At 38.5% G+C, this 16,589-nt stretch overlaps 1 protein-coding gene across 1 annotated transcript in view; it reads left to right on the top strand.

Moving 5' to 3' along the window:
* The first annotated feature begins 2,405 nt into the window (after positions 1-2,405).
* The window catches only part of nsg2.L (neuronal vesicle trafficking associated 2 L homeolog), a 31,366-nt gene continuing 17,182 nt past the window's right edge, over positions 2,406-16,589 (top strand). The window contains exons 1-3 of the mRNA XM_018252171.2: positions 2,406-2,944; positions 3,130-3,277; positions 7,305-7,424. Coding sequence (XP_018107660.1) covers positions 3,152-3,277; positions 7,305-7,424 — 246 coding nt within the window. The 5' untranslated portion in view covers positions 2,406-2,944; positions 3,130-3,151. The remainder of the gene's footprint in view (positions 2,945-3,129; positions 3,278-7,304; positions 7,425-16,589) is intronic.

Raw genomic sequence — 16,589 nt, 5'->3', positions numbered from 1 at the left:
TCTGTATGCAGGTGCAGATTAAAGCCATTTAATAAAGTTAATTAGTGTAGCATAGCTGTCTAATACAGGGGAGAATGTATAGGGCTGTTTTATGCTGGAGAAACAGGAAATCTGAATTACAATTCAAAAAAGGTTAAAACTAAATAAGCTTTATCAGAAATATCTATATAAATACACCCGTAAACCCTCAAAGTAATGCCACATTTTTTCCTTCTATTGTGTACACATGGGCTTCTGTATCAGACTTCCTTCTTTCAGCTTAAACCTCCAGGGCACGGGCTTGAGCATGCTCAGTTTGCTCTTCTCTCCCTCCCTCTTCCACTCCCTGCTGTAATCTGAGCCCAGAGCTATGAGTGAGCAGGGAAAGACTCAGGCAGGAAGTGATGTCACACCAAGCTAATATGGCAGCTGCTATGTTAAACAAACAGAGAGCTTCTAGTATGCACCTGATGAAGGCTGATGAGCCGAAACATGTAGTGCACGACTTTTCTGCAATAAAGACATGATGACAATACAGCGTGCTCTCTAGGTATTCTTTTATATTTACTTGGAACTTTTTGCATTCTTACACGTGGACTGCAGCCTGTTGAGAAGCTCGATAACACAGATTCAAATGATAAGGACAACCCAGCATCTATCTGTTTATTCAGGTATGGTAAAACATTCTACAGAATAAATATAGTGTTCCAGCTTTCATTGTGGCTAATCTTTTGGTAATAAACTGCCTCGGTTACTTTCCTTCTCCTTTTAGAAGGTCCTTTGGATCATTGGTGGTGCCTTCTGCCTAGTTAGGTGCTTCTCTTCTTTAAAACATGCATTGGCCATAATATATTACCTGTGAGCACCCTGCAGCTGGTATCTCTGGCATCACCCACACATCTCTGTGGCAAGGTCATGCACAGTACAGAACACCAGTGCATGCACCCAACTTCATTAGGTGCAGGGGACACCTAGGTCCAAGATTACACAGCAAATCTCCAGCACCATTTCCAGGTTGTACTACAATTAATCAATGGGTTCTAGCTCCAGCCACGTTATTTCTTATAGCCTGTACACTTCTCACCATTCTTAACCTTTGGTTAGGGTGCCAACTTCCCTGGACCTCATGCTTAGGTAAAGGAATCGGTATGATCACCCTTAACTCCCCATGCAGGAAACAAATCACATATCTCAGTAGTTATTGTGCTGAGAGTCTTACCCTATTCACGATGTGACCCGGGTGCCGCCACCCCGAGTCCGTCACTAGTAGGAACGTTACCAGCACATCTGTTGTTGAAAGCAGCGCACTCCCGGGCCTTTTTCAAAACATCACACGTTTCCAGACGGTAAGTAAAACATTTATTTTAACATCCGATTCATTGCAAACATCGTCTGAGGTCTGACGCGTTTCGTGTTTACAAACTCCTCAGAGACCTTTAAATAAAGAACAATGTTTTTATTTACTGTACAAAACTGATGATGCATGGCTAGTAATTCAGATTACATAGCAGTAAAAAAAGCAATGCATTCTGCTTCAAGATACAGTAGATGAATAATGAATGTGGTGGCATATACTTGCAGCAACCCAGGGCATACTGAGCATGTGCAGTGTCACTGACACTCAAAAGCTGGATTTCTAGGGTTGCTGAAACTGTAGGTATGGTGCAGTTATCAGTACATAAAATACAATATTTCTTGCCATTTTTTTGGGATACTTCTTTAAAAAAGAATTAAACCCTAAAAATGAATAGGGCTAAAAATGCCATATTATATATACTGAACTTATTGCACCAGCCTAAAGTTTCAGCTTGTCAATAGCAGCAATGATCCAGGACTTCAAACTTGTCACAGGGGGTCACCATCTTGGATGGTCTGTGACACTCATGTGTTCGGTGGGCTCTGAGCAGCTGGTGAGAAGCTAAGCTTAGGGGTTGTTGCAAATTATCCAGCAGAAAATGAGGTGTATATTTAATATAAGATGATGCTACAGGGCTGATTATTAAATTCTGATACTAGTTGCACTGGTTTCTGTGCTGCCATGTAGTAATTATCTGTATTAATTACTAATCAGCCTTATGTTGTGAGTGGGTCCCTAAGCAGCACAGAGCACGTGCAGTAAATCAGCAAAAAAGAAGATAGGGAGCTACTGGGGCATCTTTGGAGACACAGATCTTTGCTGCTTAAGGGATTTGGTTGCCTTGGGCTGGTACAGAAGCCCAAAACATAACGTACAACATTTCTAGCAACTTCTTTAGTGAGGCCTTAGTTCTCCTTTAAGGGCAAAATACTTCCTTAGAATGTTGCTGTGATATGAGGAGGCAGAGCTTCAGGACAGGCAGCAGAAGAGAGGAAAGAATTGCGAGGAGCTATTTATGACCGCATGGTTTCACAATTCTTTGCTGACGTAGTAAAGGCGCTAGCTCTTTAATCTCGTCTCCAAGGAAACGTAACACTTTCATTTTTTTTTTTTTTACCAACCTCGCAAGGCGTTTCACACTCATTAATTCTCATTAATTCATACTGGCACCGGCTCCATAATGGAGAGGCGTCCGACCCCCGCTACCTGCCGGACCCGTAACCTTGCGGGGCCCGATCCCGCTTTCCACAAGCAATGAGAAGCATTAGCATAGCTACAGAAGGAATACAACGAAGTTGCTGCTATTTATCAGTTATCTTTATCCTGTAGGAGGCAATGCCGGTTAAAGGGGATTTGGAGGAAGAGATGCCTCTACTTTCGAGCGGTGATTTTCGTTTCCAACAGCAGATGGCGCTGCCGTGCAAGTGAATAGGGGGAGCGCTCCATCCGTAGTGCCGCAGCAGCAGCAGTGTAGTGAAGCGGTGTAGTGAAGCAGTGTACTAGTGTAGTGAAGCTCTGGTCGCCTTCAGTAGCAGTTCAGCACCGCGGCCAGCTCCCGGCTCGCTCTTTACTACTTGCACTGAGATATAAGCACCGCTGCTCGTGCCGGTAAGTGTTTGCTCTACAATCCGCCATACAGCCGATCATCGTTCATGAGCACATTCTCTTTCTCATCGCTCGCTACACTGTCTCCCACACATCAGGCAGCCTGGCTTGTCTAATAGCTCTTGGGTTTGTCTGCTCTTAGTGTCATTGGCATTCTCGTAAACCATAGTATTCCTGCTTATTTTGAGGTGTGGGAAGTGAGGATTAAGGATGGTGAAGCTGGGGAGTAATCTAAGCGACAAGAACAAGGAGCCTTCTGGTGAGGATGGGTTTCAGACTGTCCCCCTGATCACACCCTTGGATGTTAATCATCTGCAGTTCCCTGCTCCAGAGAAGGTAAATCTCATTCTCTGTCTGCTCTACTATTTATGTCAGCATCCATAAATCTATTGATCTATCTATCTATCATCTATCTATCTATCTATCTATCTATCTATCTATCTATCTATCTTTTATTCTCTCTCTCTCTCTCTCTCTCTCTCTCTCTCTCTCTCTCTCTCTCTCTCTCTCTCTCTCTCTCTATCTCTATTATCATCTATCTATCTATCTATCTATCTATCTATCTATCTATCTATCTCTATTATCGTCTATCTATCTATCTATCTATCTATCTATCTATCATCTCTCTCTCTCTCTCTCTCTCTCTCTCTCTCCCTCCCTCTCTCTCTCTCTCTCTCTCTATCTCTACTATCATCTCTCTTTCTCTCTCTCTCTCTCTCTCTCTCTCTCTCTCTCTCTCTCTCTCTCTCTCTCTCTCTCTCTCTATTATCATCTATCTATCTATCTATCTATCTATCTATCTATCTATCTATCTATCTATCTATCTATCTCTATTATCGTCTATCTATCTATCTATCTATCTATCTATCTATCTATCTATCTATCTATCTATCTATCTATCTATCTATCTATCTATCTATTATCATCTCTCTCTCTCTCTCTCTCTCCCTCCCTCTCCCTCTCTCTCTCTCTCTCTCTCTCTCTCTCTCTCTCTCTCTCTCTCTCTCTCTCTCTCTCTCTCTCTCTCTCTCTCTCTCTCTCGTCTATTATCTTTCTATCTACCTCTCTATTATCTGTCTGTCTGTCTGTCTGTCTGTCTGTCTGTCTATCTATCTATCTATCTATCTATCTATCTATCATCTGTTTATATATATACTGTAGCAACATCAATGCCCCAGACATTAGGTCTGGCTTTTAGTATTACCAATTAACTGAACGGTCAGAATTGATCTATGCTGTGTGACCAGGGCTTCAGCCACTTAATTAAAAGGCAGGATTGTATGTATCTCTGTGTGAATAGGGTTGATGCATGCCTACTGACAAGATGCATTTAAAGACTGGGTGGGAATAACATAGTCTTTAGGGAGAAGATTATTGTAGATATTCATGTCTGATTGCTAATGTTAGAGGCAGGTTTGGCACTGCATATGCCATTATTATAAATGGCATGGACTAAGCACATGTGTGATTTATAGGTCTGTGCTGTGACCTAACTTTTAATAACGGGATCTCCCAATCTGAAATATGTTTTAGCACAATGAAAAAAAATAAATAATCTTAAGCAACATTTTCAGTACACATTATTTACATATGTTTTTAAAAATCATTTTACAGCTACTTCTAAAATGAATTGCTATCAAAAGCAATATGTGTCTGCCCCTTTTTGTTCTCTGAATTGCTGGTTCTGACTTCTGAAATGGTGTGGCAGAAGTCAGCTGATTATTAGACCTGTGAGGAAGCAGGCGGAGCATTGTGGGAATTGGCTGGCGGAGAGCAGGCTGCTGTCAGAACCAGCCGTGCAATAAGAGACAAATACTATATTCGGTTGCAATTAACTTTACAACTACTAAAAATTGTGATTGATGTATATTAGAATTAAAATTGCATTTTATTTCAATATGAATGATTTTTTTTTAAAAAAAATCACTTTCTTAAAATTTCATCATTTGTGTTGGTTAAATTGTTTAAATATGGCTGAGTTACCACTGGCATCATTTTGAAGGTTTCATAACATAAGTATTTTGCTTTAAATACTATGGTTCTGAGCAGCCAGAATAGTAAGATATTTGAAATACTTGGTTAATCCTCATCCTCCCTACAAGTACTGGTTATGCTTGTTAAACAAAGTGGTTCTGCTCACTTCATGTTCCCTAGCAGTGTTTTCTGCTTAGTGAAGAATACACAAGAAGGATCGAGTGATAGCAAATTCATTGTAGAACAGAGATCTAATTGATATCATTCTTGCAATGGACCTCCACACCCCCTGTATATTTAGCACACCTCTCTATATTGATCTTACCTGATGGAGTGCAGGTCTGGCTACATTATGTGGGTGGCACAGAGAAAAAAAAACATTCTGTCTGAGATGTCAGATGTTTGTGATGATTTGCTTTCTTGTACTATGCCACATGGATATTGACCATGAATGAATTTCAAGATGTAAGCTGATTCTCCATTGTGAATCTACCCTAAGGGCAATTTTTTCTTGCCAATGATAAACTGAAAATAAACTTCAGCAGGGCAGGTGTAGTACTGCTTAGGACTAGGAAAAAAGTCTTAATGCCTTCAACGACAACAGAGAATGAAGTACAGGTATGGGATCTGTTATATTATGTTATATTTATATTTTCTTTTTATCTGTATTGAAAAACAGTACCTTGTACTTGATCCCTACTAAGATATACATATACTTAACAGAAAGTATGGAGATCCAAATTGCCAAAAGACCCCCTTATCAGAAAAACCCCAGGTTCCCAACATTGTTGATAACAGATCCCATACCTGTATAAACAGAGATGATAGGCCTCTAGTATCACTTAGGCATTTAGCCTTGGAGGACATGGGAAAAAGTGTTAATGAGCAATGTTATTTTACAAATCCATCATAATAATTGCTGAATAATATTGTATAAACTAATATTTGTTCAGTCATCAGCATTTTAAGTTGTACTTTCAGTTGCTGATCACTGTATCAGTGCGCCGTTTTATTTTGCTTCTACTTATTTTGTAGCTTTTCATTATTGTTCTAGAGCACTTATCAAATTATCATTTTTTTAAAACTTTTGGTACATGCAGGTTTTGTTTTAATGTCTAGATATGAAATGGTAATAGCTTAGAGTTCACATTGGATCTCCCCAAATTTGCCTTTGTGTTAGGGTGTTGTAATCTACTAAGGGTTTAAAGAAATCTCAAATTAATTTCTAGGCTCTGTCTTCTGCCTTCCATGCCAAATGTTTTTCACTCTTGAGCTTTCTTGCAAACTTCTATTGTGAGGAATGTACAGATGTAATGCCCATGCCATAAATAATTCTTCTGATCATCATTATCATCTTGAAAACTATTCCATCAAGGCATATAGGGCTGTGCTGTTGACTGGCAAGCTGTTTCTTGGCAAGTAAGGGATTTACAGCTGTATATCACGTTTTAAGCTCAAGAAGTCCACAAAATGGTAGGCTATCACCTGTAAAGGTAAGCAGAATTGAGTTGTGCATACAAGTAATGCTTGACAAAGAGTGGAGTGTCATTCGAAACGTTGCAATCCTTTTGCTATAAGATAAAATAAAGGCATTTTTATGGAACAATTGAGTGCTGTCTATTGGAAGATTTACATACCAATAATGTTGCCATTAATTGTGTGTACAGTACATCACATGGAGCTTTGTCAGTTAATCAGAAGTGGCATTAAGGAAATTATTGGAATAAACAAGTATTTCAGAACAGAAGAAAGTGGTCATCATTACATATCATTTGAAAATAGGCATGGAATTTAGCGCTGGGAAAAGCAAACAAAATGTTTTAAGATGCCTGGAAATGGGATATTGAAGTAGCAGTATGAGGGAGGTTATAATGACACTTTAGGGGTCACGTTTGCCGTCAGCAAGGCAATAATAAAGTACAGGTATGGGAGCTATAATCCAGAATGTTTAGGACCTGAAGTTTTCTGGATAAGGGTTCTTTCCATAATTTGGATCACCATACATTAAGTCTACTTAAAAATAATATAAACATCAAATAAACTGGATTGTTTTGCCTCTAATGGGGATTCATTTTATCGTAGTTTGGATCAATTTCATGGTACTGTTCCTTTATTATAGAGAAAATCAAATTTAACAATCTGAATTATTCGACTGCCTAATTTGGAGCTTTTTGGATAACGGATCCCATACCTGTAACAATTATTCAAGAAGTGCTACTGAGAGTGTTGCCTCTATATAATACTGCATATTAGGAAAGATTAACGATTGAAGCAGATGCAACGCACAGGCTTCTGGGCTGCTGATGCAATATAAACTGCACTAGATGAAGCTGCTTTTTTTTTTTAAACATATAAATGAAGCAAATCACAAAAATGAATTTTGTTGCAGGTGGTTGTGAAAACAAGAACAGATTATCAGTCTGAACAAAAAAACAAGGGTAAAATTCGGGTGCCAAAGATTGCTGAGTTTACTGTCAGCTTCACGGATGGGGTGACAGAAAGGTTAAAGGTAAGCTGCATAAATTATCATAAGAATTCAGTTGAAATTTCTGTATATGTAGTTGCATGTATGAGATAGTCTTGAACTGGCCTGCTGGGATATTGTGAAATATGATGGTAGCCTCAGTCTTAGTGGGTCCTGCTTCCTTGTTGTGTTCACCATATCTGTAGAAATAAGTCAAATCAACTGGACTTGCTGTGTTTTTTCCTTGAAGACCTTTCATCAGTCATCCAACTGACTTTCTCAATTCAGAATAACACCAATTGAGAAAGCCAATTGGATGACTGGTGAAACGTCTTCAAGGAAAAAACACAGCAAGTCCAGTTGATTTGATTTATTTCTACAGATATACCATGGCCTGGATGAATGAGAATCTTCACAAACATGTTCAACCTACAATTACCCATCCAAAGACACAGTCAACATTGTAGTCTCAAGACAAGCATTGAGGATTAGCAACAGTGTGGATAGAGTTCCAGGTCTCATTACTCAAGGGCCAGATGAACTTGGTTAGGTAAAATTACATTTGCTGCATTTGTCTTGCAGTGGTGCATGGAGTACTGCATTCACAGATTTTGGCTGTGCTCTGATTGGATCCATGAACATGAACTTACTGCACCAGAAGCCTAATCAAAGAGATGATTTATGCTTTCAAAGTTGGCCACATGGGGTCACCATCTTGTAACTTTGTTAAACATCTTTGCAAGACCAAGACTGTGCACATGCTCAGTGTGGTCTTTATATTTTTGTATTGTTTTATATAAACTTTGTCCAACTCTACAGAACTAGTGGCTGCTGCAAAATAATCCTCCAAATAGAATCCCAGTTTATCTGTTTAAATCTGGCTCCATGATCTTTGTCCCTGCAGCTGGAGTTGGAAACAGTAAAGGGGATGTAAAGGCAAAAGTAAAATCCAAAACAAATCTCTACACAGTCGCCGACTGCATGGCTGGGGCTGGGGGCTCCCCCTGCTGTTCATAAGCATGTTTCCCTGCAGCGTAGTTAGGGACCGTCTGACAATTCCTATCCACAGCAGTAAATGAAGGGAGAATTTCACTGCATACAGTCAGGTTTCTTATAAAACGGTACACAGTTTTTAATTAAGGTATATTAGAGATAGGTTTCTTTTTCATTAAAGAAAGTAAAAATGGGATTTTATTTTTTTTTGCCTTTACACTCCCTTTAAAGAGTTACAAATGAAGTTAAGAGGGAAAGCCGGTCTGCCTGTCTCACAATGTGAAGGCAAGAGGCTCAAAGAAAAGATGGATGAAAGAGATGCAGATATGTTGAAAGTTACTGTGAAAATTAACACTGTGAGTTACTGTTTCATTTAATGCTGGGAGTCACTGTACCAATTACTGCTAGTGGTTTCTGTGTGATTTAAGGCCAGCAATCACTGTGAATACTGGGAGCCACTGTGTCATTTAAGGCTGTGGGTCACTGAGTCATTTACTTCCATGGGTTATTGTACCATTTAAAGCTGTGACTCACTGTGCCATTTAACACTGTTAATCACTGTGCCCTTTAATGCTGGGAGTCTCTGCGCCATTTACTTCTAGGAGTCTCTGTGCTCTTTAATGCAATAAATCACTGTGCCATGTAATGCTTGGAGTCACTTTACCATTTTATGCTGTGGTTCAATTTAACTCTGTGGCCACTTTACCATTTAATGCAGTAAATCACCTTAAATGCAGTGGATTTGCCGACTATAACAATGGGAGTCATTTAAAGGAAAACTATACCCCCAAAATGAATACTTAAGCAACAGATAGTTTATATCAAATTGAATGACATATTAAAGAATCTTACCAAACTGGAATATATATTTACATAAATATTGCCCTTTTATATCTCTTGCCTTGAACCACCATTTCGTGACTCTATCTGTGCTGCCTCAGAGATCACCTGACCAGAAATACTACAACACTAACTGTAACAGGAAGAAGTGAGGAAGCAAAAGGCAGAACTCTGTCTGTTAATTGGCTCATGTGACCTTACATGTGGTTTGTATGTGTACACAGTGAATCCTACGATCTCAGGGGGCGGCCCTTATTTTTTAAAATGCCAATTTTCTATTTATGATTACCCAATGGCACATACTACTAAAAAAGTATATTATTATGATAATGGTTCATTTACATGAAGCAGGGTTTTACACATGAGCTGTTTTACTCAGTATCTTTTAATAGAGACCTACATTGTTTGGGGGGTATAGTTTTCCTTTAACGGCATGGGTCACTCTTCCATTTAATGCTGCAAATAATGGCTTATTTAAAGCTGCAAGTCATGTGTACCTTTAAATGCTGTTGCAAATATATTATAAATTGCTGGGAATCACGTAATGGGGCATGGTCAAGGTGTGACCAAACCCCTCTTAAAATCACCTCTGGGAGGTTGACACTCTAAATATACAAATGTCTCGCAGACAAAAAGTGTCACGTGGTATAAGAATAATCATCATTATGACCGGTTAAACCAACCATTTATTTCTATGAACATTCATTCAGCCAAACCTTTTGCAAATGTATAAAGTTATAAAACTAACATTAATACTCTTTTTATTAACAGAGATAAAGGATCCTTTATTTCCTATTAAAATATATCATCATCTGTCTTCCCTGTGAAAATTAAAATCAGTATGCTAAAGTGAGATTTGATGGATAAACTGGCGATTGTTGGTTCAGAACTGCCTGCAAGTCTTTTATTGTTTCTTTCTGCGCATTCCTCTTTATCTTTTAATTCAGCCGTTACAATGATAAATGAAGGGCAGAACACCACCAACATATCTGCCTGGTCTCTCTAGAAATTTTAATTATAGCAATGACAACCACTTTGGTTGGTCATGCTTTGCAATATTCCCATGTAGTTTTAAATACATATTGTTTGCAAGCTTCTTACCAACCTGTGATCCTTTTGTATTACGAGTTGGGTAAACGCCAACAATTACAATTCACTGCATTGCATGCACAGTATGTATAAGCCCGGCATTGTGGTTTCTGTATTTAATCAAACTTTGGCCCTGAAAGCTTGAAATTAAAACTCTGCTTTGTTTGCCAATATAAGTTATCCCTTTAATTCAGCTTCTTTTAACTTTTATCAGTGTTACACAGTACAACAAGTTTCTACACGTATACTCACAAAAACACACAAATCTCAAGCCCCATCTGCAGGCTGTTGGGTTCGTCTGCAATTCCATTTAATTGCATCTCTCGGGAACAGGGTTTCTATCCGTTTAAATCTGATATTGATCCTACCAAGGGTTGAGTTTATTTGGCTTTACAGATAGTGTGCCTATGGGAATCTTCTCTAGCACTGTGGGGATTGAGAGGAAAAGGTTATCAGGCTCACTGCAATAAATACTTCCAGAACTGATATCTAGTTATAAAGTGCAGCTTGTCTTGTTGATAAGTCACATACCTATTTGAATGATATTTCCTATAGGGACAACATTGTACACATGAATTCTGGGAACAAGCTATTCTGCCCAACCAGGAAACAACACATAGCTAGGTCTGAAAATTGATTTCAAAAACAATAACAACAGTAATGGAATAAGATCTAGCAAAATGTTTATCACTCACTGCATGTGATTTCAGAGTACATTTTATATCACCATTAGATATTCTTGGGCAGTAACCAATATTTGGGCCATAAAAATACCATCGGGTTAGACCAGTGATCCCCAACCAGCGGCTAGTGAGTAACATGTTGCCCAACAACCCCTTGGATGTTGCGCTCAGTGGCCTCCAAGCAGGTGCTTATTTTTGAATTTTCTGTTTGGAAGTAAGTTTTAATTGCATAAAAACCAGGAGTACTGTCAAGTAGAGCCTCCTTTAGGCTGCAAGTCTTCACAGGGGCTACCTAATAGCCAATCAAAGCCCTAATTTAGCATGCCTATGGACTTTTTTCATGCTTGCGTTGCTCCCCAATTCTTTTGCATTTGAATGAGGCTCATGAGTAAAAAGGTTGGGGACCTCTGGGCTAGACAAATAACAGGTAAAAATAGGAAGCAAACAGCTGGAGGCACCGGATTCACCAGATTCAGAAGAGGCAGGAATTTAGGTAGAGGAGTTGTGAGAGTTTGGAGAGCTTAGGCTTAGTCATTATTATAGCTCACCACAGTGGGGAGAGACACATACTGTAGGTCAGTGGGAACTGTGAACAAAAGATGCTTCTGTGAAAAAGTGCTTGATATCTGCATCTTTACAACTCCTGGGTCTGTGGGCATTTGGATGAATACAGAATCTACAGAGTGAGTGACTTTACAGTATCTACTGGCTTCTGCTGATGCAAATTAATTGTGAGTTGGGGAAAGGTAGTTGCAGGTGGAAGAGACCGAAGATATCACTGGTGATGCCCTGGCAGGTTCGTTGTAGCTACTCTCAAAGCAACTATTGTTACATGTGTACAGTGGTAGAGTCAGCCCTCCAGATCAGGGACATTTGAGGCACCCAAGTAGATCTACAGTCTTTCTTGAGCAAGCATTTTGCCTGACAATGGCTCATGAGCAATATGCATTGTGTGGCTCATTGCCAAATACTATAGGGCCATTAATTATTGAGCACACAAGAAGGCATGGCAAGTAGTAAATGAAACATTACAACATGAAAAAGTCTTATAAAAACGCCAATGGTTAATGTTTGCCTGGAAAACACTTCCCTGATTTTCCTCTTTGGGGTATAATGATGGTTTGTATTTTGTATCAATGGTCACCCCTATACCCTGGGTTCTTATCAGTAATCTCAGGTCTTTTCTGAGGATCTAACTAAGGATAGAGCATGTCAAACAAGTAATGAAGTATCAGGGAGTGGGGTTGCCGGAGTTGTGATCCACTTAGGTTTTGCTAAAGCTTTTGATACCGTACCACATGCAAAAGTTCTTTCTGAATCAAGGCCTGTTGGTTTTGGTGATGTTATTTGTAAATATCATGTATATGCTTTTAAGTGGTATGATGTTAAAGGAACAGTAACATCAAAAAATAAAAGTGTTTTAAAGTGATGAAAATATAATGCAGTGTTGCCCTGCACTGGTGAAACTGATGTGTTTGCTTCAGAAAAGTTACTATTATTTGTGTAGCAATGGGGGCAGCCATTCAAAGGAGAAAAGGCTCAGGTTACACATCAGATAGCAGGTAAGCTCTGTCTGTCTAATGGTGTTATCTGTTATCCATTAGTTATCCTGTGCCATTTTTCAATTTCAGCCATTGCTCCCCAGCAGCTTGTTTATATGAACTATAGTAGTGTTTCTGAAGCAAACACATCAGTTTTACCAGTGGAGGGCAACAGTACTTGACATTTTCATTACTTTAAAACACTTACATTTTTTGGTGTTACTGTTCCTTTAAGTCCGCTCTTTGTTAATGACTTGTGGGGTACTGAAAGCAATATATATGTGTTTGCTAATGACACAAATCTGTGTTGGACAACTGAATCCATCCAGGGTATTCAAGCAGGGAGATCTTCTATGCTGGCCACTTATACCCTGAATCCATACATCCCACACAAGCAGTTAAAAACAGATAACCAAAAATAAGAAGCATTTACTTTTAGCTAATTATCACTAATTATGAAAACCACTGCTTCACATTCCACTTTTCACCTTAATATGAGCTTCTCCAAGCAGTGCTAAATGTGTATGAGCGCATGCTGTTTAAAACTAAATGAATAATTATTTGAATGCACATTAGGCTATGCCAAGTGCTCTCTAGAGATGCTAAAAGGAGCATGTTAAGGGACAAGAGGGTTAGTATTAACTCATTATTAATGCTTGAGTTTAACTGCCTCTATTAGGCATCACTTGAGAAATCTCCCGTGCTTGTCAAAAAGTCAAATTTGCTCCTATTTCAGAGAAAAGCCTTATGTCGTCACATCAGTATCAGAGTCTTGCCTTTATACAACCAAATGATGTATAGGTATGGGACCTGTTATCCAGAATGTTTGGATAAGGTTTCTTCATAGCTTAACATAATTTAACTTCATAACAAACCCAACAGGCTGGTTAATTAATCCAATAAGGATTAATTATATTTTAGATGGGATCAATTAAAAATTAAAATGGGGGTCTATGGGAGATTACCTTCCCCTAATTTGGAACTTTCTGCATAACAAGTTTCCGATAACGGATCCCATACCTGTAATACTAATAGCAATCACTTTTTTCAAATGTTGGAAAAATGTTGTTACTAGATAGATTTTTTTTTTTTAAAGAACACCATTGTTTTGTAATGGTGGGCAGAGGGCTGGACACTGATACTGACCTCCTGAGCGAAGTCTCAGCCATTTAATTTGAATTGAAGGGCAATTATCATATAAAAGTTTCCTTTTAAGCTTTTATATGATAATTCAAATTCAAATTAATTTTTTTGTTTGCCCGAATAGGTCAGTTTTTGATCGAATAAGTCAGTTTTCGTCCGAATTCGAATCATACGAATCAAAGTAATAGCGCATGCGAATCATATGAATCGAAGTTTTTCCCCCAAACAAACTTCGATTTTTCAAAGTCCACCTATTTGACTCCAAATAGGTTCTAGGAGGTCCCCCATTGGCTAAAACAGCAATTCAGCAGGTTTTAGATGGCAAATGGTCGAAGTTTTAAAGAGACAGTACATGATAAATTTCAATATTCTCATTTTTTTTCAAATTCGAATCAAATTTGGACTATTCCCTAGTCGAAGTACACAAAAATTAGCTCGAAATTCTAATTTTTTTAATTCCAATTTTCACATTCGACCTTTGATAAATCTGCCCCTTAGCATAATGTAAATATTATTCACTCCATTGGTGAAGGTTTTATGGCTAAATGTGTTATTCTTGTGCAATAGTTAATTAATTAGATCCACACTATGGTTTAGCAGCTACCCTTTCTGATCTGTTATTCCCTTATGTAGTACAGGGATAAAGCACTGTATACAATATATTTGTTGAGAATTACATTGAAAAATGGGGTTGTTTATTGAAAGATATCATCACGTTTAGCCTTGTCTCTGAGCATTATCAGATGATGTGTGGCCTATCCATGAATAATAGCATTCATTTCTTCATTTTATACTTTTTAAAATGTAGTCCATTAAAGAAAAGGAAAAACTGACCAATTTTTAACATAAGATCTTGTCAACATTCTGAGGGGCCGATTTACTAAATTCGAGTGAAGGATTTGAAGTAAAAAAACTTCGAATTTCAAAGTATTTCAAAGTATTTTTTGGGCTACTTCGACCATCGAATGGGCTACTTCGACCTTCGACTACAACTACGACTTTGAATCAAAGGATTCGAACTAAAAATCGTTCCACTATTCGACCATTCGATAGTCAAAGTACTGTCTCTTTAAAAAAAAACTTCGACCCCCTAGTTCGGCAGCTAAAAGCTACCGAAGTCAATGTTAGCCTATGGGGAAGGTCCCCATAGGCTTTCCTAAGTTTTTTTGATCGAAGGATATTCCTTCGATCATTGGATTAAAATCCTTCGAATCGTTCGATTCGAAGGATTTAATCGCTCGATCGAAGGAATAATCCTTTGATCATACGATCGCAGTATTTGCGCTTAATCATTCGACTTCGATATTCGAAGTCGAAGGATTTCAATTCCTAGTCGAATATCGAGGGTTAATTAACTCTCGATATTCGACCCTTAGTGAATCAGCCCCTAAATCTCAGAGGACAAAACATCATATGAGAAACTAAAGGGCAATGGCTTCTACTGACTCTAAAACCAGGTACTGTTGAGGCTTCTGGCTATGACGATTTAGCAGCACAGGGACAGTGACCCCAAAAACAGAAGTCAGTGTAATGTTCAAAGTAGAAAATCATTCACAAGATCCATAACACAATGGACTTTGTGGACATGAGCATCCAATCTTTTCGCTTTCCTGGGTTCGTTAGGAGTTGACTTGACAGATTTATTGCAGACATATCATGGATACAATGTGTCACCTCTAATTTCAAGGAATAGCTAGGGATGAACAGGCACATGCACACCAATGCAGAAAGACGTCTTTACACATGCCACACATTCTATAAGTACAAGACCCTTTATGCTAGTCAGGGACAGACTGGAAGTTGCATAAGGGGGAAATACAAGTATGGGCCCATTATCCGGAAACCTGTTATCGAGTAAGCTCTGAATTATGGAAAAGATGTTTCCCATAGATTCCGTTTAATCCCAATAATCAGAATTTTAAAAATTATTTCCTTTTTTTCTTTAATAATAAAACAGTACCTTGTACTTGATCCAAACTAAGATAAAATTAATCCTTATTGGAAGCAAAACCAGCCTATTGGGTTTATTTCATGTTTATATGATTTTCTAGTAGACTTAAGGTAGGAAGATCCAAATTACGGAAAGATCTGTTATCTGGAAAACCCCAGGTCCCGAAGATTCTGGATAACAGGCACCATACCTGTACTAGAACCCCTATTTCAGGGCTGACCCTCTGGGAAATGTACTCCCTGTTGTAAACGGAGGATATTAAAAGCCTGCTGCCTTGTGCCTTTATATCTGGAACTTGTCGTGACTTGGGGAGGCCCATTTATCAAAGTCTGAATTTATTTCATTACTTTCTAAAAATGACTCAGACCAAATCCGCACTGGGTTTTCCCCCTTATTTATCAATATATTTTCCCAGAAATGTCCTGTGCGGGAAAAAAACAGAAAAAAATCATGAAAATGTTTTTTTGGATTTTCCACCCAAAAACTGATTTTTGCCCGAAAACCATAAAATCTTTGGAATATTGCACGAAACCCATCGCTGATCAAGATATCTTCGGGACGTCTCCCATTGACTTATATGCAACCCTGGCAGGTCTGAGATGCAGGATTTTCGGATTCTGACTTTTTCCATCTTCAGGTATAATAAATCCTGAAAAATGTGTGGGGGTTTTTTTTCACTAAAAATTTGAATTTGAAAGTAAAAAAAAACACAATTTTTCTGGTTTTTGGCATTTGGAGTTTAATAATAATCCCCTTAATATCCTTATATTTTTCAAAGGGTATTTCAGTATTCTCTTGTTTTAAAAAGCTACACTTTTTGATTTGCCGCACACCACTTACTTCATATTGCCGGGTGCATCCATATCCCAGGCCGCTTCCAAGCCCAACACTGCAACGGATTCCAATTAGGGAAGAAGCACACCAGTTCAGCTAGGCAATGCCTTTAGCACATTTATTTGCAGAAGTATTA

Source organism: Xenopus laevis, chromosome 3L (assembly GCF_017654675.1).
Source record: "Xenopus laevis strain J_2021 chromosome 3L, Xenopus_laevis_v10.1, whole genome shotgun sequence".
NCBI classification, from domain to species: Eukaryota; Metazoa; Chordata; class Amphibia; order Anura; family Pipidae; genus Xenopus; species Xenopus laevis.
Note: the sequence above shows the minus strand (reverse complement) of the source record. Positions and strands in the feature narration are given on the sequence as shown.